Genomic DNA, 27,839 nt, shown 5'->3' with positions numbered 1-27,839 from the left:
TCGACGAAACGGACTTGGCCGGAAGTATTCGTCGGGGGTTGGGACGTTCCGTGGTGAAGCGAGACGATCTCACCGAGTTGGTGGAGCCTCCACAGTTCAGATTGCGACAAAGTACGAGTGGAGCACCCTCCGTCAGAGCTCACACAGTGCTTGCCAACATAACCACAGTCATTTCAATATTAACAGCCTTAGTATTTCTTTCATTCAACGTTATCACGTCATTAGGATGAGTCCATGTAATAATGAAATAAAACTCAAAAAAGGTCCCACAAGCGACTTTGACAGAGACGGTACTGACGAATACATTAGTTTCATAGTTTCATCATGGCACGCGTTATTATTGACACAATGGCGAATAGGATGATGCAATTTCTCTGCGTGAAGGTAGATAGTTGAAAATTCAAGAGGTACTTTAGAGTTTACAGCCATAGTTTTGGGTCGACCATAGTTTGTTCATTATGGATTAAATAAGTGTATATACGATCGCAGCAATTATCATTGTTATTGGTAATTAGTAGTAGTGGTAGTAGCACTAGCATTGCCAATTGGATGAATGACAAACCACAGTACAGTTAACCAAAGGTAGAGCATCACGATTTCTGATGAATAGGAAGGAAAAAACTCAACCAAATCCTTTTCTGGCTCATTCCTTGGTAAATCTAACTTTCGCCCCTAAAGCACACTTCTCCAAGAGATTTCGTTCTCTTGCATTATTGATGAGCGATCTCCACATCTCGTTGCCTTTCTGCAAACATTAGAAGACAATTGATTTCTGGTGCGTACTTTCTCTGGCTTCAAACTTTCCCCTCACTCCATCCTCATTTGAATAAGCCAAGAGAAAGAGCGGAAAAGAAAGATGGCCGGGGGCAATGAGAGACAAAAAAAAACTCACCTGAAAGTTTTCAACATCCATTACAACGTAGAGAGCTATTCTGGCCCTGGTCAAGGCCACATTGAGCCGTTCAGTTTGGCCTAAGAACCCAAGTCCCTTGTGACCTTGAGTTCTGACACACGACATGATGACGATGTCACATTCAGATCCTTGGAATCCATCCACTGTCCTTACCAGGATGTCTTGTTGTATGGATTTGGGCTTATTCAGGCCTTTTTCTTGCAATCTTAAGTTGATGGTGTCTCTCATCTTGGTGTAGAAAGTGATTATACCAATGTTGGTTGTCTCTCCTCGATTCTCTTGGTACCGAAGAAGACGAACAGCGAGATCCGACACGAAAACAGCCTCATCCTCATTCCAGATTTGGCCATCAGAACTTGAACTGGATTGCGGCTTTAGATCCAGTAATAGATAAGGGCGAAGTGAGCTGTCACGATTTTGAGGTCCCGCCTCCAATTTGCGGCCATAGAAATATCTACTTGGCCAATCCATGATTTCTTTGTGCATCCGATACTGGACGGTGAGTGTCTGGTACGCGGCGGGCTCGGTTTCAAAGAAATTGTGAAAACGTTTGAACAGGGATTGGTGAAGACTCATTTGTTTAGCCTCATTGGAGAGGACGGTGGCGGGCAACTGCTCAGGATCACCGACCAGGACCATTTTGGTGAAGCCCAATCTTAAAGGGATCAGGGCCTCAGGCTCCGAACATTGGCTGGCTTCATCCATGATGCAAATACTGAATGGACGATGGGGATTGGCCCCCACTTGAGATTGGTTCACAGCGAAGTGTTGGTCGAGCACTTTGGTCATGGAGCTGTTCAGGGTCACGGCGATGATATCAGCATTCTCTAAAATGCTCTTGGAGACTTCGCGCCACCATTTGGGAAAGTCCTTGGAAAGGCGAGGTGTGGTCAAGGAGTTTTTGGCCCTCGTGATGAAGTTGCTCTCGACTTTGATCTTCCTGTTCAGTAGATCGATTTCGGATTGTTCCTTGGCTTTAGCTAGCGATTCGCCCAACTTGTTCATGTTCTCTTGGCGGCGCTTAATCTCCAGGTTGACTGATTCACGATTGGTCTGACTGTCCGATCGGAGCTTCAATTGCTTTTCACGTAAATGCTCGAATACATAGTCTCGGATTCCAGGGTGAACCACCCGTTCACGGCCAATTCGCACGATATTAAAACCATTCTCGGCCGCAATATCCTTGATTCTCAGGGTGATCTCGTCCACCGCAGTATTAGACGGAGCGGTGAGGAGGATCCTCGGCAAAGCGCCAGTGGGGTTGTACTGTTTCCACCGGGAGTGGATTTGAAGTATCAAGGCCACGATTGTGCTGGTCTTTCCCGTGCCCGGTGGCCCTTGGACCAACGAAATATGTGGGCTGTTCATATTGACCGTGCAGCTCCTTGCCACGGTTTTGACCACCTGAAGTTGTCCGGGGTTGAGAAGTTGGATTTGGGGAAGACTGGCTAGAGGAGCTCTGATGTCATCGTTTCCCAGACCTGTGGCAAAGAAATTGATCTTTGGGCTCAAAATGGGTCGGATGAGCTCGGACTTGGTGGTCAATTCGATGGCTTTGAGGTTTCTGAGAAAGGACCAGATAAGCGAGATGCCCTCCAGTCTCACCAATCGTTTGGCATCAATTGTATCGGGGAATGCCTTGAGTTGAACTCGATATTCCCCCACAAACTGATGTTTTTGCGAGTCGGGTTGGTGGTGAAAGTTCGCCTGAAGTTTGTCAACATCGGCTGTTGTGATTCGGCGTATTCGCAAGCTTTCAATGTATCCAATAAAGCTTTTAAAAGCATTCTTTGAACTGTTCAACACAGGCAAACTGACCTTCACCAACCAACCATCACTGAGTGATTCACCATCTTGATAATTGGATGGCAAAGGTTGAAGAAAGTTCAAGTAGCAGAATATGTTGGGCCCATTGTCGGACTGCATGCCCACAAATGAGACTGGCGCCAAAACAGAGTTGCATCGGCTCTTGTAATCATTATAGGCCGTACTCCACAGCTCGTGGAGTAACAATGGATAAAACGAATTGCAATATTCCGAGTAGCTTGAAAATGACAGTGGGACGTGACAGAGAGAAAAGAATTTGCCCAAAATGGGAGGCGAACCTTTGATCTCTTTCTGCTCCCGAAGCCACATTGCATTCCAATTGAGAACTGCCCTCATACACAATTCGAAGTCTCCAGCCTGCTCTTTATTGATCACAGCCATGTCATAACTTCCCTTCTTGTACGATTGCGACACTTTTAAGCCTTTTCCTTCACGCTCGATGTACTTGACCTTTGTTAATTCAGGGTCTGGTTTCCAACGCACGGTTTTGGCTTGACGAACGGACTTTGTGGAGATCAAAGACGGATAATTCAACGCTTTCTTTTCGACCACGGGGAGGTCCAGGTTGGATAGGTCTTGGGAGGCACAATTGGATATCACATTGTTGAAAGACAGTTTTTTGACAATCAGATTTCCGTCGGAATCTCGCACTTTTTCCGCAACTCTTCGGATGTGAGAGATAGAACTGAGCGGTTCGATCGACTCCTTAGCTTTTGGCTCTTTGAACGTAGGTTCCTTGAATGTTGGGTCATTTGCATTAACACTCGTAACCTTGGAGGTCGAAGCCGTTCGAATGTTCAAAAAGGACTTCTTAGCGGGCACTTTGGGGCACATAGTTTCTTGGTCGAGAAATGAAGACAGTCTGGAGTTCGAAGATGTCTTAATATTGACGGGAGGGGTCAATTTCGTAGTTTCTTCCTCGGGCTTAGAGTCTTCTTTGCCTCTTTCGGCAATCTCACGAAGACGAGCTCGTCTGAGTTCTTTGGCATCTTTGGTTGGTTTGGGGGCACTAACTCCGGCATTGGACGAGATTGATCGACCGAATATGGGCCGACTCGACAGTTTTAATCCAATTTTCGACACAGGGCGGTTTTTCTTCCCAAAGAACGAGAAGGTAGCTCCGGTCTTTTCCGACGACTTCTCCACGGACTTCTCAGATTCTCGGTTGGCCTCAGCAGCCTCTTGCTGGTCCATTAATCTTTGGCCAGTCACAGCCGAGATTCCACGGAGATGAGTTCGTCGTGGAGGCATTGGCAAGGGAGCAATCATCTTAGCTCCGGAAACCTGTTGAATGGATTTGTCCTTTGGATCACTTTTGCTGACAGAAACATCTCCCTTTGGCACGGGCTTGCTAGCTTTGTCCATTGGAACATCATCCTCATCGTCATATTGAGCATACAGGATTTGCTTCCATTGAGGCTCATTCGTTGTTGTGGGAGAGTCAAGTTCCATCCCTTCTAGTAAGCTTGGACTCGAGTCGTTCTCTTCTTCTAAGTCCTTTGCGGAGCTTTTTCTCGAAGGCCTTTCTGAATCAAACATGTCCATATCACTTTGCTCAACGCATTCCTAAAAGCAAGTTATTCAAGTTTTAAGCCTGATCCATATGCAATACAAACTAATGGAAAGCTAAGCAAGAAATAAAAAGGGACCACACTGCAAATGTTATGGAAATTCCAAATTACCTGTTGCTGAAATTCGTCGTCGATGGTGAATTCCTGCGTCAATTGAATATCTGGCTGTTCACGTTTGATTCGGTTCAGCATCATCTGAAACAACGGCTTCTGACCTGTTTCCAAGTCCGTATCATCCAGGCACAACACATCGCTGTCCTGGCTACTCAAAATCAAAGTATCCGGCTCATCCAGCCCTGGGAAAAAAGAGGCGCTCAATGATGGACAAGTCGGTGACATGACGTACTGTATGTTCTCATTGGCCCTTAAAAAAACCCTACCTTCATTGTCCTTGTCCCAACCCAAAGGTCCTTCATCACGATCGTCGTCGCGCTCAATTTCCGAGGATGGTTTTTCATCATCGGGAACTTCTTGCTTGATTTGAAACTTTGGTTCAGCCAACATGAAATCTGAATCATCCTCCAAAATAAAAACTTCATCAGACTGGCTGAACATGGCCGAGGAAGTCTCAGGATCCCGCTCTTCTTCACTCGAATGGACTTCTTCGGATTTGAGCATAACTTTTTCGGCCCACGTCAAAGGTGTCATGGGCACCTCGAGAGGCTCATCCGAGACATCTTCGAACTTGATGTCTTCGGCAGTAGCCAAGGAGGACAATCCAGATAAACACGAATCGGTCGCTGAGACAGGAGCCGTTTCCTCTTCCATGAAAATAGAGTCCAAAGAAGTTGGATCCGGATTGGTTTTGGAGAGGCCGGGAACACCATCTGAAGTCTCAGTCCATTTAGTTACCCGATCATCTTGGGTGAGAATAGCGCTCGTGGATTTCGATGAAGGAATTTTCAGCTTCTTTACATATATCTTGGCCTGTCGGGCAATCATCAGATCTCTCAAAACTGATTTTTCGGGATCTGTTGGCTTCTGAACCAAGCTCGATCCATTTGATTCATCGTCTTCGTCCTCAGACGACAACAAAAATCGTCCTCGTTTGGATCTCGGCGCAGATTTCGAGCTAAGCTTGGAACGCTTGACTGTCAATTTTTCATTTTCTCCAGCTTTTGAGTTGGAGGGCCGACAATCCTTACTCAAACTAGCTGTCATCGTTTTCGACGTCTCCTTCACTATCGTTATTTCCTCATTGATTACGGAGCACTTGTCCTTCACATTTAGATCGTTCGTCTGAGGCGGATTCACAATATCGACGTGTTTCGATCGACGAGCAGAATGCATTTCGACACTTTCAAGTTCTGGGTTACTCTCCGAGACGGATGGGCCTCGATTCAGAGCTAGATTAGTACCCCGAACTAAGTCGGGCACATCACCAGATTCTTGACTGTCTTCTTCATCCGTGGCCACATCGGCCAATCCGGCCGTGGGCGAGACCCGGCCCCCATCCGGGGTTACGCCCGTGGGACCATGAATTTGGTACAGAAACGAGCGCTTCGCACCCTCGGCGCATTCGCGAGTCAAATTGGCTCCCACACCGATTAGATCACGATCATTGAGAGCTGGAACGTGACACCAAGAATATCGATGATAAAATTAGATGGATACAGAATGTGATCGACTTTCCCATAATCGTGAACTATCCATTGGTATGATATGATGTTCACTAAATTGAACTTTGGGCGACCCCTAGATGCTGGCCAAGAACTACAAATGACATGGGCTGACCCCTAATCGGACTCTAATAACGAGTGTAATGAGAAACAAAAAAAATGATTTGAAGAAGCCCACTCCTAAACGCATGAGCAAGTATACTTGAGGCCTGGCAGCAACTCTGAACTCATCTTTGTGCACTTCTTCTGGATACTTACGAATGACTTGTCCGTGGGGGATCTGATGTCCATTCAGATACGTCTTGGTGGACGAACTAGGATCGCAAATGGCCCATTGAATCCCATTTGGGGACGTCTCCACGCGGCGAAACTCGAAATGACGCCGTGAGATTTGTTTCCCTACAAGAAGACCCACCATTAAAGACCATTCACATTCCGCCCCATGAATCACACCAACTTTTGTGGATAGCGTGGTTACCTAGACATTGTTTGTGAGCTTCCGTGCATCGTCCCAACACAATCACGGGCAAATGAGGTTGAAGGACAAAGGTTAACTCGGGCCAACCGATCCGACGGAGACTCCAATGACTGTTCAAGGCATGGTTGGAATCCGAGGACACCGGTGGATCCATGATCCACCCAATCCTAAGAGCTCGCTGGGGCTGAGCAGTAGCCTTAGCGAATGAGCTCAGCTAGCCAAGCTTGGCCAGTCACGATCAATCAGGACATCAGCCATTCCACTCAAAGGCAGCCAAGCAAGAACAACAATGGTCGAGACTAGTCGAGACCAAAACATGTGTACATAAGGAGATCAGCTGTGGCTGTCAAAAGTGACCGTAACTTGATCATGGATGATGGATCATTTCGCATGACGGGAGCCAATCGACTAATATCTGGGATCGACTTAATAAAACTTCGATATGAAAGACTGATTTTTTTTCAAAGTCATGCCCAGTTTCGAGTATGAATGGCGGGAAGAAAAGTGTGGACATGGCGTAATCGTGTTCTGTACGGCCACCCTAGCTGCTAGTAGGATATCCCAGTGGTAAAATAACTGCGCGTTCTGCAGGAATGTCACGATTCCGTAATCACACAGCTTCTCATTTGTCAAATAAGTTTCAACACAAATATTTGTTGAACCAGCACAAATAAGTCACCACCTTGGATGGATAAGTAGCAACTATGAGGCCCCAGAACACAATATTGGGGATGTTTCACATACTTAATGATGTTATATATTAACTGGAAGCCTTGTCAGTATGGGAACAAGACAGAGCTTAAATAAGCTTTGAAAAGGAACGAAAACGAGCTCTGAGCACACACGAATATTGTTGAGAAAGAGCGGGAGCCCGAAAATTGAAAAAAAAAATACATCCAGTTTTTGGCAACTTTAGGACCAATAAATCATAAAACATTCAAAATCTAGCACCTATATCATCTATAAAGGCAAATATGTTTTTTCTAATTGCATATTCCTAGTAAATGGAGCTGGCCAATCCTGCAAGTGGCTTCTGACAGGTGGGAATTGTTGGACGTCAAGTAGAATAACAAAGTACCTGGAAACACAGAGTAATGCTGGGAAAAAGAAAAGGAGTCGGAGGAGTGAGGGTCTTGGCCAGAGCATAACCTTCCAACCCCATCTTTCCTGGGGCCGTCAGTCTCTTTGCTTGGGCTGCTTTGTGATAAAGTGAAGTTCCTGAACTGGTGGTCACAGTAGTAGCCCTGGGGTGGCTCAAATGGCTCGGCCAAGTGTTGCCAATTAAGCTCCATAATCATGGTCCATTTTAGATATACACGACAGCACAGATTATAAAATGCATGTTTTTTACTCATTTACTGCGAGAAACACACTCATTAGATATTCATTTTTATCAAGTTTTTACACAAAGTGGTTAAAATGCCCTTGAAAGTTTTGAAAGAACTGCCCAAACACATCTTGGCTCGCAAAATCGCAAAGTAAAGTGTTATTGCTTTATGGAATTCTAGGCCCCATAATAACAACATTACAACTAAAAATTTCAAAAACCTAATAATTAATGAAAATTGGGAATACACCTAGTTAGAATTTAGTTTGAAATTATGATCGGATCTATTTAACCACTTCTTAGCTATAGAGAATTCACTGGCCCAATTTTCATCGTATTTAGCTCCAGATTCCCCCAGTTAAACCTGAACTTGAATTCCCAAAGAAATGATACATATTTTCATTGTCAATAAAGTAAAAGACTGTTCTTTCTTACATGATCTGAAAGTAGCTCAAAATGTTAAATCATGTCACTCAAGACTAACCCTCTACTTAAAACACTTAAAGTGGTTTTTTTATTCTATAATCATCAAAAGTGCACTTATCAATTCCCTTAAATTCTAAAAACAACACATGCAACTAAAAATCTGTTAGATTTGGGTTTTTCTTGAAGACTTTATAGAAACTGATTAATATCTGCTCGTTTGAGGCTTCATCAATTTCTGTGTTACTTGCTATGATCTTTGAACTCCGTCAGCTTTCAATGACTAAAAAAACAAGTTTCCAAAAGTTTGTATTTTTGGAGGGTTTTGAGTAAGGTTATACTAAATTTTAAGGTACTTGGGGATTGTGCAAGAAAAAGAAAACCAGCAATGGTTTGAGTAAGAAAAATGCAACAATGTTTTTGGGTATTTCTTTGGAAAATTGATCGGGTATTTTGATAATTGTTTACCGTAAAATTCACTCGCAGGTCATAAGGAGTCCAGCCTTGGTTTAAGAACTCTATAAAATGTCTTTTAGTTGCATCAAATTGATGTTCTCATTGGGCAAATTGGTCCAAAACTGTCTATTCAAACCCATTCATTCTAGACTTGTGTTTCCATACCATGCAAGAAGTAAACATATCTTATGATAATTTAGAAAAGTTATTGACAGTTCCTCATTTTCTGTCCTCATGATTTTCAATCACTGATCAAAAAAACATGAAATCAATTGTTTGCAATAAAGCAGGATTGCAACTGGTTACATTCCCAAACATTTGCAACTCCTTGGCATATATTTAGAATTGCGACTGCGAAATGTCCAAAAGAAGGCGTCGTCACAAGAATAAATGAAAACCAATGAACATCAAAACCAATCAAATTGTCTTTCAAATCAGTCAAATATTGTGCAAAACTGGCTCAAAAACAGGCGTGGAAAGAAAATCAACGAAAATCATTTTATCAATTGATGAGGAACTTACACTGACAAAATATGAATGTATGGAATAGGCAATAAAAATACATGTACATAATTGTTAACATATATTAAAATATTTGGGATGGATTGATTGATCATTTTGTCTTAATCCACACACTTTGTACGAAAAACATCAGGCATTGGTAAAAAATGGATGACTTGCTTTTAGTAGAGTTTAAATTTCTATTTATTAGGAAGTTTACAAAAAGCAGGCATTATTTCAGGGGCACAGAGTAATACCAAACTACAGTACACTAGATATCAATTTGAACACAGGCTTCCAATATTTTTTATGTTTTTGCAAAAGCATCCAAATAGTCAAATAAAACAGGTGTCATATCTCTTAAGATGTATAATTCTATGATTATGAAGATTCAAAGTGTCTGAAATTCATCAAACATAGTAGGTAAGAGTTTCCTCAAAATAAAAGTACAAAATACAAGAATCACAGCATAAGATAAAACCAAATGCTGAAACAACATGACGATTGCTCATTTTGATCTTTTTCCTGTAGCATAGCAATATAGCATGGGAAGCCCAGGCCATATCTTGCCAAAAAATTGCCAAGACATATGAGGGTATTTTTTGAAATCAGGACATCATGGGGCACAATTTCATTGAACTGTAATAGGTGAGCATGAAGTATTCAGAAAGGTGGAAAAATGTGAGAAGAATGAACGGTCAGTATCTTTTATATGTCAAAACATCTGTCTTAAAGAACTCTTAATTTCGCCCTGTTTTGGGCACTTTTAAGCTTGAATTGATATGATTCTGTACATCTTAAGATCATGGCGTTTTTTATCTTTTTTTTTTTATTTGTAGGCACTGTCTACAAACATACCTCAAGAACTAATAACGATTAACGTGATAACCAGTGCAGCAATAACAAATATTTCTTGCCTAGGCTTGCGGTTTATGGCTACTTAAAGGCCAGTTTGATAGTTATTTCCACCTGGTAGCGTCGAAAGTTGATGCATGACCCAAAAATGACCCAAGTTTATTCTTCCCAGAACAGGCAATTTCATGTCTGGCTGTGGTGTGGGCTAATAACAATGAGTCTAAATTGAATCAACAAACATGGTGGATTTCTGAGTGAACAAGAGAAAGTAGCCAGTGAAGTGTCTACAAGTACTTAAAACAAACAAGTGTTAGCAGTATTAGTTTCCTGAAACATTCAGGCACCAATTGACTTGAGTGACTCTACACTGTACCAGCCCCAAACAGACTCGAAATGCAGATTTTTTTATTTTTAAAGTGTGCTTAAGAGTGGGTGAGTGCTGTATGGCCGTGTAAGACCAGTTGGGAATCAAGGCCTGGACCATCAAGAACGAAATAGTTGTTAAGTTTTAAGATTTGGGCATGGCTTTGCTAAATGAAATTTTCAAAAACATTGATTCAAATTTTATCTTATTTTCTATGAACTGTCACGAAACTCGTCACCTAATACGAAATTGTGCTCCATGGTGTCCTGATTTCAAAAAGCACCCTCATTTGTCTGGGCATTTTTTCAGCAAGATATGGTCTGGGCTTCCCATGATAGCATTATTCTTGATTTCATGCATCAATTTCTGTTAGTTTAAAGGTTGTCAGTCACTCTTTCTTAACATCAAAACGAAAAAGGAGCAGAGAAACGGAAGAAGAAAAGAAGAGGCTGGGTGAAACTAATATATTTTTCCGTATGGTTTCTTCCCCTCTCCTGCTCTAACAAGTTGTGCCAAAGATGACCACAATAAAATCGATGAAACTTTGTCATTACAAAATTGACAGAAACTGGATATTCAATTCCACACTTTTCTGAATTGCTCTTTCAAAGAGATGTGCAAGGTTCCCACAGTAATTCATGTGAACTGACCAACAAGATGGAGCAAAACAGACCTAAGAATATTTTAGGGCTGAACAATTTTTGATCATCACAAAAGTAAGGCTTGTAAGTAATGGTGAGTATGCCCGGTACCCTGTTTAATGAGTCATAGATTCCTCTCTCCCAATTCACCTTTCTTTAAGTTCAATGAGACTCATACCCCCAGTTTAGAATTCAAGTAAATCAATTGTAATGACTTTAGGACTACAAAATGATAAAATATCAGCATACTTAGTGTGCTGTTGAAGTCAGTTCGGTTTAGCAGCACTGAAGTTATTTGAAACTGGATCAAATATCTTAAAATTACAATCAAATAAGCAAACAAACAAGGAAATGGCCAATTTGAGCACAACAGTAGTCTTCGAGGTGAGCAGTCAATTTGCTTGAGAGGTTTCGAAGGAAAGAGTTTCATCTTGCGTGTATAGTTTGCGATCCCTCAGACCTAGTTTGTGGTTTTGCAAAAGCATATTACAAAATATTCTTTAAGGAACAAGAAAAGGCCATCTTAGTCCTAATCATAGAAAATCATAACTAGAATGCTTAAGTTCAACAGGAGCTGTACCGCATGAGTATGTTTTCAGGTCAGCTGACGCTGGTGGAAATGGGACAAAGATATTTCGCTAAAACTCGCTTCAGGCAAGTTGAATTATTGTCATGAAACGTTTGTTATTCCTCTTTAATCTTAATTTCTTTTGAATCTTACAAATATACAGGTAGAAAGAGTGGTAGAATAATGAAAAACATTAGGGCATTTAGGGCATAATACATGTAACATGTCAAAAAAATATTTGGACATTAGTAGAGCAAATCATGTACTCTATTGATTGCCCTTGTTTAGCAACGCATCTCGAAAATCTTGGAAGTGTAACAAAATGTATCCGAAATTGCAACGCAATAATAAGGCATTCGGAATTTCGTTTCAATCTCCCAACAATGTGCTTGAATGTGGGCGACATGATTGCGTCTATACGTAAACAAGGTAATTCCGACACCTCTGTAGGTCAGCCTGAACCCAGGCTTGTTCTTTGCGTTTCAGTTAAGTGTTTCAATCACATGGATGAAAACTTTAACTTGAGCCCCATTTTAACCTCTTCATAATTTCTTTCTTAAAAATGAGGTCGGACAACTTACTCAAACCCGTTTTATGAAGCGTGCTGGACGGAGAGATTTCTTACCAAGGAGTCTTATTAGAGGTTTCTACTCTGAATTTGGACGAGCCGTCAACGATTCAAATTTGCACCATAGTTGTCCTAAGCAGCTTGACTACGAATGAAACATTTTTTTCCACCAGCGACAACTGAGACGAAAACACGAAGATTTGCTTTCTTGTTTTCTTTAAGTATTTGTTCAAAACTATTTGAACTTTTCAAGGACATAGAGAAAGAAATATGTAGGGGAATTATGCTGGTCTTACACTCCAAAAGCATTCTGTGCGCAATGTTTGATTTCTCTCATTAAATGCATTATTTGTTAGAAAAGAAGCCCAACCTTTGCCTAAGAACATTTTATGCCCCAAAACCCTTACCATTGGCAGACTTATCATGTATTTGTGGTTGATTACATTTGTGCTTATATGACTAAGGTATTCATTGATAAAACAACAAGTAAAAATCACAATTGCTTGCTAAATTGCCCCTTTTTGTTCATCAATTTTGCAGACCTGGGTTCAATCAGATGGGATGTTGTGCAACCCAACATCTTTTTACTCTAAACCTAGCATTATTGTTCCATCAAATCCTTACATAAAATCTCTGAGCACCCAAACCAAACCAAACCATTTTTTTGGAAAGATATGGCCTGGGCTTCCCGTGCTATGTTGCTATGCTACAGGAAAAAGATCAAAATGAGCAATCGTCATGTTGTTTCAGCATCCGGTTTTATCTTATGCTGTGATTCTTGTATTTTGTACTTTCATTTTGAGGCAACTCTTACCTACTATGTTTGATGAATTTCAGACACCTTTGAATTTCATCACATTTTTCAAAAAGGTATTTACATTAGAGAGTGCATAACCCCGTAAAACACATACACACATACATACACACAATTATTAATGACTGGAAAGCAAGGACTAGAATGAGGGCGGCTATTGACTTTTTAAACCGAACATAATTTTACTTGTTTCTTATACAATGCTTTAGATTGATCCAGCTCCTTGAAAACTTCAGTTGAGTAGATGCCTTTCTAGGTCTTGGCAAACAATTCAGTTTAAATTCAGTTTGAACAATGTTTATAAAGGTCTTCATTGACTTGTATGCATGACATTGCTAAGGTTGCAAGTACGCAAAAATGCAAGGAATGTTTTCAAGAGATTGCGCAGGAATATTCGAATGTAGTTGAGACACCAATGATGCCATCCTTAAATGAAAGAAGGTTCAACTAACATCGGCAAATCAGTGGTACTGAAATCTGAAATCAAGAGAACGATATCTGAACAAGAACTAAAAATTAGTGCTTTGTTAGCGTGCCACCATTGGAGACACCAGGCCTTTTAATGTGATTATGACAGGAAAACTTCAAATTAAAGGAATAAGATGTTTGATTGGTAAACAGTTCTCAAGTGATTACCTCAGTCTACTTGTTGACAATAGCGATTCATTCATTCTCCATATCGCAAGTGAACAGAAATGATGCAAATCAAATTCAAAGCATATCCCTCGAGTTCATCATAATACCTATTCACCCGACCTGTGAACCGAAGCAAGGCACAACTTTTATTAGAAATAGTTTAAGATTACACACAAAAGCCCTTATTTGTCAAGGATGAGATCATCATACATGATCTTTTGTTAGATTCTTTGCATGTCAGAACGGGAAAAAACCCTGGCCCTCTTGAAAGTGGCATCATGTCTCTGGGTGGCAACCCTGTTGCTCCCTTCATTCTCGGCCTGGGCCGCAAAACGTAAACAACATCAATCGGCCCAGGATTCTAGGCAAGGGAGCTCTCACTGTACCAGTCACTGTTCCAGTCACTCATCAAGTCTCACTCACCGTCTCCTTCCCGTACTTGGAAGACTGCAACTACGACGGCGACAACGAGTAGTTAGAGGAAGGCGACACCCTTTGCTGTGAATTCAGTCTCAGTGAGCATATACTACAGTGTATGAATAAAGAATGAAAAATGGAAGTCGACCAGGGAGTCATTTGAGATCTGCCACAGGCTTGAGGTGAGCTGATGTGACTTATTGTTTTAGATACTTTTTCAGCCCATCTACGGATCGTTAGTGGCTGCTTCGTCAAGTTGGTCAAGCATCGATCACGTCATTTTCCGCCAGTTGCAAATCTAGCCAGGGGCCATTCAGTAGGTTTGACCCCACAAGGTTAGGGTTAGAGGAAAGGGCCGTCCAAGTATTTGTAGTGAAATAGAATGTGGAGCCAAGAAACGAATATTCACGCTAATAAAGTCAGTAGCATCGCCAACCTAGTTCAAATTAACTCAAAATATCATATTGAAATTATTTGCGTTATAAATTTACGGATGAACGCTGCCTACATGACTTGGAAGTAATGTAGCTATGATGTATTGCTGGGCTGCGCGCAGGTGGGAATAAGCCTAACATTGAATAATCGGGTATTTCTCAAATTTGAATTTATCGCAATTTATAGCAATCGCAAATATTTATGTTTTATTATTCAAAGGATTACCATTTTTGGTTTGACTTGCCCATATCAAAGCGTCAAGAATGCGATTTGACAAGTTAAAAATTGGCTTCTCATTCATACTTGTAATATTTGACATATTTACTGGCCAAAAGAGAGGTGTTTTTAATGCTTGCATGAAATCAACTGATGGTCATCTTCTCATTTTTTTCGGATTCGAACTTGATATTGGTCATCGAATACCAATAAGTATCAATGTATCAAAGAAATGTTTTTTAATGACCAAAGACTCGGTTTCACCCATCACCCAAATGTCTTTTATCGAATTGCTTCGCGATTTATACACCATAATCTCCATATTTTTCCGATTAAAACTTGAGATTGGATTTGAAGTCATTTTATACCTGTAAGTATGAGTATGACAAAGTTTTCTGGTACCGAGCGGTTACCAAACCATTCGTCAGATGTCATTCATCAAATGGTTTTGCATTAAATGTGCCGCGAGCCGCTCCATTCTGTAGCTATTGCATTTTAAATTGGAAGGTATTTTGGCATCTAAATGAGCAGTTTTATAAAGGAATTTGGTGATTCCAAAATTGGAAGCTTCAATCAAGCTCGCAGGAGGTCAATCTTAAAGGCGACCAAAAACGGGTTTCCTCCTTTAAATTGCTTGTTTGTCCACAATCTTTTTTGTAATATCTTGGAAGCTGTTTATCACATTCCTTTCTTCAAAGATAATTACGCAGAAGCTGTAATATTTTTGAATGCAAAAAGTTGATACCACGACGAATTTATTTTTTTGCGGATGTTTGCTTGATATGAGATCAAATTTCAGTTCCGAAGTTTCCTCCCTCCGTGTTTTATTGACAATTGCGCCAACATTTCCCCCCGGCATCACTCAGAATTAATCATTTAGTTAATATTTTGGCGCTGACCCCTTGATCTCGAGCTTAAATTGAGTTTATCGTTGGAAATGGGGCATCCATGCTTTTGCCATATCGGTGGTCTACCTTCGCCATGAAAAGCTCACACAATGTGTCACACTTCATATAGTAATTGGGATGGGGGCTATCTCAGGCCACGTTACAACAAGTGGAGATTGCCAGGATTTTTTTTATCTCTCAAATACTACAATGTTTTACGACACCCTGTGACCCATGTGCTCAAAGAATCCCTTATCGCTCCTTTTTGTTGAGTGCCTAACGGCCAGATTTGGATTTCAGCTCTTTATTTTGTTCCACTCGCTCTCTCCGTAGGTTATCGATTCATCAAGGACCAAATTCGAAGAGTTGAGATTGGAAGCGGAAAAAGACGTTTGGGTAAGAAGACATCTACTCGTTGGTAATGCCTCTTCTTGCTTGCTGTTCCCAGTTTTCCGCTCGAGCCTGAGCGCAAACCAAGCACGGGCTTGTGTCCATCGCTCACTTCTTCACTTTCCTCTAAGATGACCTCAAGCACTCACCGTTTGACGGCTCTGGCCTACTTTCGAGACCGTTGCCATTTCCCCATGAGTTCAGGGCCTTATTCTGTGGGTTCTGTGGACCTGGCCACTCCTCAAGTCTTCTTTAGACTCTATTACCCTCATCAGTTCCACGCAAGTCCACAAGCCAAGTTGCAAATGCTTCAGGACAACCATCGAAAATGGACCCGATGGTTGCCAGAACCCGAGTATGCAACAGCTTACTTGAGTTTCAAGTACTCCAGACAACTACCAGCAATTCTAGGAAAAGCGTTCCAATGGCTAGCTTGGGATCCTTATTTACCCAACATTGAGAATGCTTCCCTCGTTAGTCAAAGTGGAGGAGAAGGCAATGGACTTGAAAAATTGCCTTTGATCGTGTTTTCCCATGGTAATGGCGGATGTCGAACCACTTACTCGATGGTTTGCTCGGAAATGGCTTCGAAAGGCTATTTGGTGGCTGCCGTGGAACATCACGATGGTTCAGCGAGCATTGCCAGAGCTTTGGGAGGGGATGGCCAACTAGAATGGGTTCTGCCACGAGTGGTTGTGGGCGAAGACTACGAAGTGAGAAACGATCAAGTCTGTACACGTGCACGCGAGTGTCAAACGGTTTTGGATGTCCTTCAAAGTCTGAACCAAGAGAAACAAGACGGTGTTGTGAAGAAGCCATTTGATCCCAGAGATGCATTCAGTCTGGGTTCTCTGTATCAACGAATTGATCTTGAGGGTGGCGTGGCCATCGCTGGCCACTCTTTCGGCGGAGCCTCAACCATCAAAGCTTTGATGGCCAAAGAGGGAGAATTGTTCAAAGCCGGGTTCTGTTTTGATTCGTGGATGTTTCCAATTAGGGAGGAAGCTCCAGATCTGGCTATCGTGGGAAAGCCGCTCTTTTTCATCAACTACGAGAAGTTCCAGTGGCGTCGGAACCTGCAAACGATGAGGAACTTTGAACGCCCTCTTCCCGATTCGATTGGAGTATTGGCCCGGCCTTCGTCTGTTTCATCTTCTGCCTGTCCCCCTTCTTCATCATTGCCGGTGAACTCCCAATCCTCCACAAACGTAATCACGATCAAGAAGGCCATTCATTACGTTGCCACGGATCTACCTCTAGTTCTCTCGAGCTCGTATTTGAAATATCCCTTAGGAATTCTGGAATGGCTTTCGAGTCTTCGGTTCCCTCGCTTTCGCTCTGGATCGTCTAGCTCGTTGCCAGCTTATTCTCCCCACGGAGATTCGTCGAGTGTGAGTGACGAAAAGACTCCTCTTGGTCCTTTGGATGGCCTCGCTTTGAGCATCGATTTGTTTACGGCATTTCTTGGCGACTGTTTTCACAGTCGAACCTCAAAGGAGGATCACGAAACGAGGCATAATCTTTTCCATAAAGTAGCAGACAACCGCGCCTATCTGATTCACGGTACCCGATTCTTGGATGTGGAGCCAAAAAGTGGTTCCGAATAAAGTGTTTTCCAATACAAAGAAGTGCGGAGAACCCAAGAACATCAAGTCATCCCTCACTAGATTATCAATCTTCAAAGTTATTCCTTGTCTCTTTGTCCGCATCGTCATCGTGATATCATCATCATCATCATCATCATCGTTGTCGTCGTCAAACTGAAACTCCTTCAAGCTTTATCATGATCCTACGAAAATATGCCCCTCTCTTCGGGCCATTCATTCAATCTCTTGCTCAGAACCTCGCCTCTCGAGCTGCATAGTCGGATTCGTCCATCCAATCTACGTTGGTCCTTTAAGGCGTCCATTCCCAGGCCAAAGCTGGCCTTTCGTCTCTTGTTGCCTCCCCAAGGTCCGTCCTTGTTGTTCGTCCAGGCGTGGATGGAAGTGGAGAAGTGGCCCTCCTAGTGGGCTTGCTTCACATGAAGCCCACTGTGCTGGCCTTTGTTAGAAACGAGACTACCCCAAATTCTTGGAAAATTTAGTCGCACACCATCACCCAGAAATGGGCACAGATTGCTCAGAAAAAGGAAAAAGGATGAGCACCCTTTGCCCTCGTCAAGAAATGCATGAAGGACGAAATCTTATAGAGCTCCTGGGAAATCAAAAAAACATGTCTTCCGATGATCGTGTTTTTGCCATACCTCCTCTCTCTCTCTTGGGATAAGGAGAAAAGAGGGAAAACACTCAACATTCCGATTGATTGAGTCCGTAGACTATAATAGAGCGAGAGTGGAGCAGTTTCAGATCGGGATTCCCAATCTCTGATGGAAGTGAACTTGTGTTCCAATTTCCACTCATTTCCTTCGGATGGAACGTGTATAGAAGGGAAGGCAACCCTCGCGCCCGGAAAGTAAGTGGATGGAACAAGGGATAAAAGGAAGAAGAGAAGAAGAAGAAGTGGCGTAGCGCTCAGGGAAAAATGCCAGCCCAACAGTGGAACGGGAGGAAGGAAAGGTTTCCAGGACATCACACACACACACACACATCTTTTCTTTGCCTCCTCTTTCGGAATTGTCGTCCTTCAGTCCTCTGTTCTTGTTTGACTCGCTCCAAACCGAGATCCATACTGGGACCTGAATGAGGCCGAGTCCAAGAGGAGTCTCACCAACCAGCCTTCGTTATCTTGAATGTTCCACAAACTCGATCGACTCATCCCACATGAAATCACCTCTATGTGTTCGCTTTCGCCCTTGTGTGCTATAATGAGTGACATGGATTTCCCGTCTGAGAAAGGTTACGCAAATAAAGACGGGAAGGTAGATATTGCCACATGAATTATGCATAATCCTTTTCCCAAACAAAAAGAGTCTCTCCCCCCCTCTATTAAAAGAGCTAAGAATACGAAGCTTTCATATTACTAACGCATTGACACCCTCTTCTTTCTAGACTCACCTCCGACCGGATCGTGTTTTAGATTGGAACCATCATGCTGTGAAAAGACAAATTCGAAGCCAGAAAGTCGAGAACCTCTTCAAAATGGCCGAGCTTTGGAAGCAGTGTGCGGATTGGTTGTGTCGATTGGACGTGCTGCCCAAGAACCATATGATCACGTGGCCGGATGCCAAGATCAAGCAATTAGCTTTCACTCTCCGGGATGGTGTGCTCCTCTGTCATATTGCTAAGAAACTCGACGAGACTTCGATTGACATTCGAAATGCCAATCTTCGCCCCCAGATGGCCCAGTTCTTGTGCCTCAAAAACATTCGACTGTTTTTGATCTCTTGCGGGTCTAGCTTTGGTCTCAAAGAAACAGACCTATTTCAACCGCAAATGCTCTACGATTATTCAGACTTTGCCCGAGTCCTTCATACATTATCCAAGCTATCAAATTGCCCCAAGGCCAAGGCTCTAGGGATCCCTGGCTTCCCCCAACAGTACAAAGAGCCTTCCAAAGATGAGGAGCAGATCTACCGAACCCTCGAGGACATGGTTAACGAGAACCAGTACAAGGACTTCTATTTCAGCACCTACGGAGCAAACCAAGCCTACGGCCGAACTAATCAGCATTACTTCTCCGAGGGCAAAGAGGAAGAGGATATTTATGAAGATCTGTGCTATTTTAGAAACACCGACGCCCAAGCTCCTCTCCAGAAAGAGCTCAAGGATTTTCAACCTGTAGAGAGACGAGATCATTGTATCAAAGAGCTAGTGGAAACCGAACAGAATTATGTCAACGCTCTCAATATGCTGAGAAAGCATTTCATCAAAGATATGAAGAGCATGAAAGATTCAGACAAGAAGACGGTCTTCATGAACATCAAAGAATTGGGCGAGATTCATGCTGCATTCTACCAAGACCTACTCGAATCTGTCACGCAAAAGTCCAGAAAAAAGATTGGCGAAATCTTCATCGAGTTTAAAGAAAGGTTTCTAAAGTACGGAACGTATTGCTCGGAATTGAACGCAGCCATGGATCTGTTGGATACACTCTTGAACAAGGATGTGAATGTGAGAGATGAGATTTTGAAATGCGAGCGGAATGCCAACGAAGGAAAGTTTCGCCTCCGAGACCTTCTCACTGTCCCCATGCAACGAATACTCAAGTACCATTTGCTGATGCGAGAACTCCTGTCCAACACTCCAAACACTCACGAGGAATATCACACCATAAAGCAGGCCCATGAGGCCATGTTGGACGTCTCGGATTATCTCAACGAGGTCAAACGAGACTCCGAGCAGCTCGTAATCATCAAAGCCATCCAGAATAGTATCACCGATTGGAATATGCCTGAAGGAATGGAACTCAAGAATTACGGCCGTCTCGTCAGGGATGGCGATCTCAAGGTTCAAAACCACGAGGCCAATGGAAAGACTCGGCCTCGATTCGTGTTTGTGTTCGATCGAATGATCCTCATGTGCAAGGCCACCCGAGGGGATCACTACACCTTCAAAGATTCGCTAAATCTCTCTGAATATATTGTTCAACAAGACAATCCCAGCAAACGAATGAGTCGAGACTCCCGCTGGGTTCATAGCTTTATTCTCGCTCACAAGGACCACGTGACGGCCTTCACTATGTTCGCCAAGAGTGAAGAGGAGAAGAACCTGTGGGTGAAGGCTTTGAAGGAGGCATACAATAAGACGAATCCTAGTCATATGTACCCCTCCACCCATTTGCCCATCATGGAATCGTTCGACCCGCCCACCTCGTGTAGCTATTGCCATAAACTTCTCAAAGGGCTCTTTTTCCAGGGATACCGATGTAAGAATTGCCAAAAACCCATGCATAAGGAATGCATAACCTTGCTTACCAAATGCGGCCACTCTCAACCACCATCCCTTCCACCTCGACCGCCCTCGCTACTTCTGCCGCAGCCTTTAGCCAATATGACACATAGCCTCGATGAACGGAGCATGTCCTTAAGGCGACAGAGCAGTTTGATATCCGTGGTTTCATTGCCCCCACCCGCCATCCCACCACCGGTGTTAATCACGAATGGCAGCAATCCGGACTACATCAACACCACCGTCAACGATCATCCTTGGTTCGTGGGCGCAATGGGCCGAGAGGAGGCAAACAACTGCCTCAATCCTTATCCAACGGGAAGTTTTCTAGCCCGAATTCGTCGGCAAAATGGCGAGACTGCCGGCTACGCCATGTCCTTAAAAACCCACGACGATGTCAAACATATGAAAATCTTCACCTCCCTGGATTCTAAGGGTCGGGCTTCGTACCAGTACTACCTGGCCGACACGCGGAAGTTCGGATCCATTGTGGAGCTTGTCACTTATTATAGCATTAATTCCTTGAGTGAATGTTTCATTGGACTCGATTCCGTGCTCCGATTTCCCGTGGGAGAGCTCTCGATAGCAACGGCTCTGTTCGATTTTGAGCCCGACCCGAAAGAAAGGAACCAGTTACGAATGAAAACTGGAGATCGCGTAACAATCATCGATAAGTATGGGGACAGCCAAGGATGGTGGAAAGCTTGCGACAACGTAACAGTAGGATTTATACCCAAAGACTATGTGGAGGAAGTCTCTGGTGAAGACCATAGAGCGAATGGGAAAGAGAACGAGTTTCATTCGGAGTCCGTCAATGAATCATCCTTGGACGCGGGTGCCACTCCCCCTCCAGCTGTCGAGGCTATGCTTGAATGATATGTGATTGAGTAGACATTCAGTGCTTTTGCCACCTGTGATACCCCGCCGACTCTCCCCTAAAATGTCCAACTTGATATGAGTGGTCATGCTGATTTGCGCCTGCTTTATACAAATGAAACTGCTCCTTTCTATTGTGATTATTTTTTGTTATTTTTTTTGAACACAATCATGGACATTTATTTACAGCTTCATTTTCGCGGTTGAACAAGGACGAGCTGAAATAACAAGATATTTACAATAATCTACACGGAATACTTTACTCTGGTGTTCACAATCACATCATAAGGAGGACATGCCAGAATAAATCCAGGGATTGGTTCCATCTTCGGAATGGGTTTATCCTTGGGTAGATCAAAATTAAATGCCTGGAATAAACCCGCGACGAACAGAAATAGTTCATTTTGGGCCAGAGTTTTGCCAAGACATTGCCGTTTGCCAATACCGAATGGAACACTCCGTTCGTCCATTTGAAATTTCCCCTCCTTGTCCAAAAACCTCTCAGGGAAGAACTCGTCCGGATTAGTCCAATAATCTTTATCGTGCATAATGTGATAGATATGAGTAAAAATGCGAGTGCCTCGCGGAATATCGTAGCCGCCCAACTTGGTGTCTTTCCCCGTGATTCGAGGGATACCCAAATATCCCAAAGCCGATATTCTATGCACTTCTTGCACAATGGCCTCCAAATACGGGAGCTTTGACTTATCCTTTAGACTGGGGAGGCGATTTTGACCGATGACCAGGTCTATCTCTTTCTGAAGTCGACGTTGCTTGGGAAGATCCTTGGCCAAGTAAAATATAGTCCAATTTATTGTATTCGTTGTGGTATCCGAACCCGCCACAAACAAGTCGCTCAAGAGACAGTTCAAATTTTCCAATCCTCTTTGGCCATGAAGGAACGATTGGGCGTTTCCGTCCTGAGATTTCATCTCTTGAATATAGACATCCATGAAATCTCGCATATGGTCGTATTGAAACGTCCTGAGATGCATCTGATACTGATGTTCAATTAATTTCCGGATACCTAAGTAAGCGGTCATGGTTTTACTGTACCCGGTGGCCTGTGGAAAAATGTACTTGAGCCACGGGAATAGATTGATTACACTGCTCACATCGATGGTGGTCATCATGACGTCCACCTTATGAACGATATCCAAGAGATACTTGTCATCGTAATCGAGTTTCTCTCCGGAGATGATATGCCAAAGTGCGTTCAGGATCGGAATGTTTAACTTCATATTCAGGCAAACCTCTTTTCCAAGATCCTCTTTCAGGAAGTTGATGCATCGTTGGACCTCCTCCAAAATGAGTCCTTCCATGCCGATTCGTCCAAATCCAAAATCTCGGAGATGACGGAGGGCAAATCGCTTCACCTCCAGCCACTCATCTCCGTTGGAAAACATGACCCCTCGGACCTGTCCATGCTCATCCGGATAGCGAATATCGTTCAACGCCTTGATATCGGGTCGGAGACAAAACTCATCCTTGTTCAAGGCTTCTTTAGCGAGTTCGTAATCGGCAATCACTACGGTTTTATCCGTGCCCATGTACACGCTGAAGATCTTGCCGTATTGAGATTGAAGCCGAATCATTCCCGTCAAGACGTTACTACCGAGAGCGGGGATTCCGCCCAAAATCGGATAGTTGAAAGGTCCGGGAGGGAAATTGGGAGGCCGGATGAAATTCCTTTTGTAATACATGTAAAACACTCCAACCAAAATGAAAAATAGCCACATGGTGAAGGAGGATGTTCACTTGACGAAATTCGCCCAAAAGCAATGTTAAGGCCAGTGAACAGCTGTTCCTATCGTTTGTACTCCATGAACACAATATTATGAAACAGGTCGTACGAGTGGCCGTGGTTTCATAATTGGGATTATCTTACTAGCATAAATGGTTTGTAAGTTGCTATGCAGGGTCTTAAAGGAAATATGTCCTACTTGAAATGTGAATTTACCACCATCATCGTTTACCTGAAAAGAAAAAATGCTCAAAAAATAGTCCGTATTCAGCTAGTCCGGCAAAAAGTCGGTCTCGTACGAGTCCTTTGATTATTATTTTTTACTTTTTGCCGGACTAGCCGAATACGGACTCGAGTCCGGCAAAGAACTTGATTCTTTTTCTAGTTCCAGGTCTTGCAAACGGACTCATCTTGCGAAATTCTAAGAAAAAATGAATTTATTTTCTTAACAAGTCCGGACTTGAGTTCATACCAAAAAACTCGAAACCAGCCAATTTCTCCAAAATTGTGTAAAAGTTTCGAGTGCACTCGGACTCGCCCCAGCACCAATAATAACTGAAGACAAGCACATTCAATTGGAAAATCATGTTATTGAACCCCAATTGTATAATTATCTTGTTTTCACGTGATATAGACCATGGGCAGCTCAAGGACATCATCCAGAACCCAAAAAGTTGCAATCAGTTTGAATTCAATCAAAACTTCTTATGGCCCGGCCCCTGCCAAAATTGGTAGAATAAGTAGCTAAAGTACAGACAAAGGTTGGTGTCAAAATTCCCACCGCTGTCAACCTCGCACTTGAAATTTAGGTGAATGTTTGTCCTCGCTTTCCTGACAACTTGAGAATGCATTTATGGGATAAGAGGATTACCAAAGCTTTGCGTCATTTTACCAAAGAGAAGATGAGCTGAGTTAGAAGAATCGGGTCTATGTCATATTGAGTTCGCACCATTCCATCAAAACCTCTCCAAAACTGCCTGCTGGATATGTAAGCGCGTGACCAATATTAACAGGGGATTATTCGTTCCTCAATAAAAGGAACAGATTACAGTTACAATTACTTTGGCCAAAAAAGTAACTCGTTACACAACCATTACTCGGCCAAAACTGTATCGGCGTTACTCGCCAATGAACAATGTTTTAGGGGTTTTGCCTTATCAAGACCATACTTCACAATGATGGCTATATTTTTTATTCAAATAGTCCTAAAATATAAGGTTTTACTGCCAGCATGTTATACTATGGGCATCGATATTTTGATATGTTTGATTGATATTTGCTTAGCACTGCATTACTCTCATTCTTGACCATTTTCGTTTGGCTAAGAAAATCGTTTCCTTTCAAAATTTGAATTACTTCAATAGTATCAATTCTACGGGGATGCCTCATGTCTTTTCAAAATTTGAAACTAGTGAGGCAAGAGGCATATTTAGAAAGTCAAAATGAATATATTCCGGGTGGGGATTTCGAATCCAGACATAGTTAAGATATCAAAAGTTAGGTTACGTCGCAAAATGATTTTTGCGTTTTTTTATATCAAACGGATCAAAATTCATAACTGGTAATCTTCGACAGAATTTGATTAAATATTTTGATCATATTCCAAATATTCACCGTCTTTAAAGATACTTACTGAGTACTGATATTAGTACTTCTCCTGGAGTATATATTATCTAGATATTTCACATCAAAAGCTGAAATTTTTCCTGGTTCAACAAATTTCAACATTTATTTATTTCAAAAAATCAACAAAATGGGGACACAAAAAGTCATGAAAGAAATTCAGTATTAGAATTTCTCGAGCTTTTAAAACTTCTTTGTTAGAACCCTGTGCTTAAAGTCATGGATGGATATGGGGAGAGTTAAGAAATACGCACCGTATACTCAAGCCGAAGGAATTTTTTTGCTCTGTAAAAGGTCGTTTAGTTCAACGAAATTTGAATGAGGAGATATTGACAATAAAGCAGTGCAAATATAGCAAGATTTGAAACCACAAAGACATCTATTGTTAAAAGCAAGTACAATTTTCAGCCCTAGATTCTTCTTTACGATATATGAGAATTGCCAAGCGGTAATTTCTTTACAGATTGTCTTTAAGCGTCAAGTTTCCGCGGTTGCCAAGGGAGAAACAAAAAGATAAAATGGCACTCTGAAGCGTGAATTGAAAAAACGAGTAACGAGGATTTTTTGAAATTTCTGGGTCGTTATAGTTACAGCATTGAAAAATGTAATGGGAGTACAGTTCCTTTTTGGAAATAAGGAACGAATTACTGTAATTTCTTTACTTGTGATTTCGTCACTACTGCCCTGGTTATATAAGATATCTTGGTTAAGGTCGTGAATCTTTCCTCCCTCTGGAAGGAAGAAATGAACCTGAAGCCGGACATTCAGTCATCCAACGATTATCGGTCATTCAAAAGCACTTTGATAAAGGCTAGAGCAAAGTTACTTGAATCTGAGAGGAATAACCATTCAAATCAACGATTACACCTGTAATAATGAGCCCGAGAGGGGCTCGTTTGTCCTGTGATAGGTGTGGTCCTTCAATTGTCTGGGGGGGGGCTTCCATCCAGTTTATCCTCGTTGCCAATGACAACGTGATGACAAGTAAGCAGACCTGTGTCAATTACATTCTGAAATGTGAATAACTACGAGTACATTCATTTCAGATGTAATTAATCTCAATTGCAAATAAATTCGTTTCATGAAACGAATTTATTTGCTTAATCGAGATTTAAGATCTGATTTCAGATTTAATCAAGTCCAACACTCTTCTTTCTCGGGCTCCTTCATTGTTCAATTTGCTGCCCTCAAATATTCGTAGGGAATACGTAGGCCTTGTTGATCCAGTTGCAAGATATAAGTCAGATGTAGACAATTTTTTGACTAAAATTTCTGATCAACCCTATGTTTAAGGGCTAACCAGATCCGCCAACTCAAATTCGCTGGTCCATCAAATAATATATGAAAATGAAAGATAACTTTCCCGTCAGGACTGTCCATTCCCAGGGCGGTAAGGAAGTCCGCGAAAAAGAATACACCTACTTCATTTTGAAATGTAATCAATTACGATTAGTTTCAAATTGTAATTGAATGAATTTGAATTACAATTCAATTACTGTTTTCACAGCGCCTTTTTAGAATAAAAGGATCTGTCTTACCTTTACTCCGAATTCGCCATTGTTCTTATTTTTCGAGCTTTTTATCAAATTAAGTAATCTCAGCTTGTTGGCAACTAATTTGGCCTGAACAAGCTAAACGCCTTCTAACATTGAAATGCAGGAACAAAAGCGTGCCCATCTAACTTTCTTAGCAATATTCCTTGCTTATCAATCTTTGAAGATTGTCTTCAACCGTCCATAGAAAGTTCAAGCAAAGGAATGAATTGATGAGCAAGGTTAAATGAAGAAACGTCAACATTATGCATAAATCACTTGGTTGTTTAAGATACACATTTTTTCATTCATTTCTCAATGTGATTGATTACAATTACAAGAAAATGTTATTGCATTTACGATTACCACACAGTTCTTCAAGTATTTAATACAGGGTGGGTCCAAACACTAAAAACCCTCTAGATAAATAATATTGGCTCGTTGATATAAGACTGCTATGGTAATTGTAACTCTTTTTCTCAATGAACTGAGTCTTGTGAACAAATTTCAAGGGAAACCTTTGAAAAATCTACACAAATATCGCACATGGACACAAAAAGGCAACAGCTTGCGGATCTTCTCCTTGCCGGACAACGTCAAGTTGACAATATGAACTTCTTGAAGGTGTCAAAGGCTATGGTCTAGAATGTCCAAAAACGATGGTACTGGCGAAGGCCAAGCAACATCATGGAGTGGGCCGACTTTGCATCGTTAGGTTAAAGGTCTTGGAGAGAGCAGTCATGTAGCCGTTATTCATCTAAAGATTGGTGCAGAGTGACTTTTTTAGTCATCATTGTAATATTTTAGACCTTACCTAACGTTTCGGTTGCTACGACCCAAATTGCGCAAATCTTGGGATGGATAATGAGTGCAGGGCAGTCAAAGGTCAGATCCAGAGAAAATATACGGGAAACAGTTCGGAAGTCGTCCAAGACTTGCACAATGTCAGCAAAAGACAATGAGGAAAGTTGTTGGGGCTCTCAGGGTGAAATTGCCAGCTAACCAGTCAGTCCTCCACATTGAAACGACTTGAGAGAGGTGACAAGATCAACTTCTTCAAACACAAGCTATAACCAAACATGGTGCTTTCGTTCTCCAACGAGAAAGTGTTAACCGCCAATGTTGCAAAAAAGACCAAATAAATGACAAACACTTGCTCTTTGAGCCTGTACCTGATGTGGTTCATTTCAGGACCAAACATCCGGCCAACATGATGGTTTTTGACGTGATCGAATCAGATGGCAAGACCATGCATGCCCCTGATCTTTGTTCAAGGAGTAAAGATCAACGCGGACATCTATAATACCTATCTCCATTTCAGAAGATGTC

At 42.1% G+C, this 27,839-nt stretch overlaps 4 protein-coding genes across 6 annotated transcripts; 2 read left to right on the top strand and 2 right to left on the bottom strand.

Moving 5' to 3' along the window:
- Window positions 1-317: 317 nt before the first annotated feature.
- Window positions 318-7,210, bottom strand: LOC131882951 (uncharacterized). Its single transcript, XM_059230245.1, has 6 exons — window positions 6,409-7,210; window positions 6,189-6,329; window positions 4,692-5,879; window positions 4,423-4,607; window positions 893-4,306; window positions 318-745 (listed from the first exon to the last, which is right to left on the bottom strand). The coding sequence occupies exons 1-6, from the start codon at window positions 6,560-6,562 to the stop codon at window positions 644-646; spliced, it is 5,184 nt and encodes a 1,727-aa protein (XP_059086228.1). The 5' UTR covers window positions 6,563-7,210; the 3' UTR covers window positions 318-643.
- Window positions 7,211-13,888: 6,678 nt separating this feature from the next.
- On the top strand, window positions 13,889-21,751 carry LOC131882922 (protein vav-like). Of its 3 annotated transcripts, none has more exons than XM_059230213.1 (3): window positions 13,889-14,160; window positions 15,850-15,912; window positions 18,897-21,751. In XM_059230213.1, exon 3 carries the CDS (start codon window positions 18,987-18,989, stop codon window positions 21,609-21,611), a length of 2,625 nt encoding a protein of 874 aa, XP_059086196.1. In that variant the 5' UTR covers window positions 13,889-14,160; window positions 15,850-15,912; window positions 18,897-18,986; the 3' UTR covers window positions 21,612-21,751. The 3 variants fall into 3 exon arrangements, with proteins under 3 accessions (XP_059086196.1, XP_059086195.1, XP_059086194.1); XM_059230212.1 differs by lacking the exon at window positions 13,889-14,160 and adding an exon at window positions 14,346-14,396; XM_059230211.1 differs by lacking the exons at window positions 13,889-14,160; window positions 15,850-15,912 and adding an exon at window positions 17,543-18,766.
- LOC131882924 (platelet-activating factor acetylhydrolase-like) lies at window positions 15,919-18,895 on the top strand. The gene has a single exon (XM_059230216.1). The coding sequence runs from the start codon at window positions 16,038-16,040 to the stop codon at window positions 17,511-17,513; it is 1,476 nt and encodes a 491-aa protein (XP_059086199.1). The 5' UTR covers window positions 15,919-16,037; the 3' UTR covers window positions 17,514-18,895.
- A 105-nt stretch (window positions 21,752-21,856) lies between the features above and the next one.
- LOC131882923 (cytochrome P450 2L1-like) lies at window positions 21,857-23,412 on the bottom strand. Its single transcript, XM_059230214.1, has one exon. The coding sequence runs from the start codon at window positions 23,348-23,350 to the stop codon at window positions 21,857-21,859; it is 1,494 nt and encodes a 497-aa protein (XP_059086197.1). The 5' UTR covers window positions 23,351-23,412.
- Window positions 23,413-27,839: the final 4,427 nt, after the last annotated feature.

This window comes from Tigriopus californicus, chromosome 7 (genome assembly GCF_007210705.1).
Source record: "Tigriopus californicus strain San Diego chromosome 7, Tcal_SD_v2.1, whole genome shotgun sequence".
NCBI lineage: Eukaryota > Metazoa > Arthropoda > Copepoda > Harpacticoida > Harpacticidae > Tigriopus > Tigriopus californicus.
This window is presented reverse-complemented; position numbering and strand designations above follow the sequence as displayed.

What these genes read in the sequence shown, in the direction of transcription:
- LOC131882951 (XM_059230245.1), bottom strand. Translation starts at nt 6,562, where the DNA reads ATGGATCCACCGGTGTCCTCGGATTCCAACCATGCCTTGAACAGTCAT. An exon ending in ACGACGAATTTCAGCAACAG is followed by an intron (nt 4,307 to 4,422) that starts GTAATTTGGAAT and finishes ACTTGCTTTTAG; the next exon opens with GAATGCGTTGAGCAAAGTGA. An exon ending in TGGATGTTGAAAACTTTCAG is followed by an intron (nt 746 to 892) that starts GTGAGTTTTTTT and finishes TAATGTTTGCAG; the next exon opens with AAAGGCAACGAGATGTGGAG.
- LOC131882924 (XM_059230216.1), top strand. Translation starts at nt 16,038, where the DNA reads ATGACCTCAAGCACTCACCGTTTGACGGCTCTGGCCTACTTTCGAGAC.
- LOC131882922 (XM_059230211.1), top strand. Translation starts at nt 18,638, where the DNA reads ATGTTCCACAAACTCGATCGACTCATCCCACATGAAATCACCTCTATG. An exon ending in ACGCAAATAAAGACGGGAAG is followed by an intron (nt 18,767 to 18,896) that starts GTAGATATTGCC and finishes TCTTCTTTCTAG; the next exon opens with ACTCACCTCCGACCGGATCG.
- LOC131882923 (XM_059230214.1), bottom strand. Translation starts at nt 23,350, where the DNA reads ATGTGGCTATTTTTCATTTTGGTTGGAGTGTTTTACATGTATTACAAA.